At 37.5% G+C, this 1,961-nt stretch overlaps 1 protein-coding gene across 3 annotated transcripts in view; it reads left to right on the forward strand.

Moving 5' to 3' along the window:
* LOC126393420 (signal transducer and activator of transcription 1-alpha/beta-like) overlaps positions 1–1,341 on the forward strand; it is an 18,004-nt gene extending 16,663 nt beyond the window's left edge. For all 3 annotated transcript variants that reach the window (XM_050049582.1, XM_050049584.1, XM_050049583.1), the window contains one exon: positions 787–1,341. In XM_050049582.1, coding sequence (XP_049905539.1) covers positions 787–912 — 126 coding nt within the window. In that variant the 3' untranslated portion in view covers positions 913–1,341. The remainder of the gene's footprint in view (positions 1–786) is intronic.
* Positions 1,342–1,961: the final 620 nt, after the last annotated feature.

The raw sequence follows: 1,961 nt of genomic DNA on the forward strand, positions 1-1,961 counted from the left end.
GGGGCTCATTTGATTGGTGTGATGTGTGTAAAACCCACTCCACGCCTTCTCTCCTCCCTCTTTCCGACTTGTGCAGGCAGGAGGGACGGAGGTGGGAAAGAGGAGTAGCTGCGCCAGCGCACACGGTGTGCCAAACTTGCAAAATCTGCCTGGCCCCACCCAGTTGACCTGCGCTTCGCGTCCGCCTCGCCCAGTCTGCGAAACTAGAGCCCATTATCACCCTTTATCTACACATCCAGCAGCATACATTTGGAGTCATGTTTGGCCACCTACAAATTTCGAGTCCAATATTCACTCTTCTTTCATGTCTGTTTTGGTCTCCACCAACCCCTAAAAGAAATATCTGTCTATTTAGCCACTAAATGCTCCACTATGTTCACCAGCTGTTTACTAACACACATCTGTTCGTGGTGGATGGATGGTGAGCATTTGGTTTATCTGAGCTTTTTAATGGAAACAGCTGCCTGTTGTTGCTGGAAGTGACATAGATGAGAGCAGTGAGACTAAATCAAAAAGAAGGGTTGCGAGCTATATAAAAAAACAAATAAATAAAACTTAATAGAGAGAGCTGAGAGGTACGGCAGAGTTGGGTGGTGATCCTCTGTGGATTCGACACTTCTCACATTAATGTTAAAATGAAAATATTAATTATTGCAGCTTTTACAATATCATAATTTCAGTAATTCCAGGTTTTTCTAAGATACATATAGTTTGATTTCCCTTCACTGTATGAAACACTTTTTGTCTGCAGTTATTTTAAAACAAACTCTTTTTGTTTCCTTGTAGCTGGAGGAGCATCATCAAGAACTCTTCTCTGATTTACTCAACTTACCTGAACTCCCCGACTTAATGACTTACCAAGATATGGCATCATCTCAGACCAACTTTGTTGATCTATATAACACCTTTTGAAAATGCTGCCTTATTGTGTCAGAACCAGAAAGTTATCAGAATGGGGACTCTCACTCACCAAGTACAGGGAATGTTTTCAGTACAAGAAAAAAATACAGTACAAAAAATAAGAAAACAGAACAAAGTCGCTTATTGTAAAAATTAAGAATACCATAAAAACAATGATCAACATGTATAAGTATAATTGTTTAAGATTCTGCCATATGGATATATTGTGCAAAGATAAAAGCAATTTTAAGATATTTAGGTGATGTAAGAGGTGGTTCTAACAAATGTGCTTTTCTACTGTACTGTTTAAATGTATACTGAGGAAATTTCTATTTGCACATTACTTTTTCAATGAAAATGCCTGTGCTGTGTGTAAAAACACCATGATGTATTGTAGGTGTTCTTCAATTTTGTTTATTAAAATAAACATATCTGAATGCATTCCAGTGCTGAGAGAAATAACATTTGCTTTATCGAGTACTGAACCTTTAATAACAATTTCATTTATACAGAGAAAAGGACAAATACATTCAGGGTCCTCCTGTCTTCTTGACTCCTTGTTTTCAGTTTTTTGCGGGGAATCTGCTCTGACCCCCACATCACCTGGTCAAAGCACAAACTTGTAGTTCTAAAAAAAAATAACAACCTTCAGAAATCAGTTCAACAGGAGGAAAGACATTTCATTAGAAAGTCTAAGAGCAGCACAGTATATTACACTTCCTGAAATTTATATCCTTTTGCATTGTGTTATTGTAGTGACCAAATTTTCAGCACTTAAAACAGAGTCCTATGAGCAGCAAGTGTCACTAATGTGTTGCCTGGTGAGTCAAGTTATGCCAAGTATAACTGACTACATATATAACGTAAGAGTAAGTTGAATCATTTGAAATTCTTGTAAATATTGAACAGTTAATATTTTCCTCTAACTAAAGACAGTGGATGAAATGAGCTACTGGAGTAACCCCACCATCAGATTTTTTTGGAATGGAGCCTAAAATCACTGACACCTCATCTACACTTAAGTTTAAGTTACTGTTTCCTGACATTATTACACGCTTGTT

The sequence above is a fragment of the Epinephelus moara genome, chromosome 7 (genome assembly GCF_006386435.1).
Source record: "Epinephelus moara isolate mb chromosome 7, YSFRI_EMoa_1.0, whole genome shotgun sequence".
Taxonomy (NCBI): Eukaryota; Metazoa; Chordata; class Actinopteri; order Perciformes; family Serranidae; genus Epinephelus; species Epinephelus moara.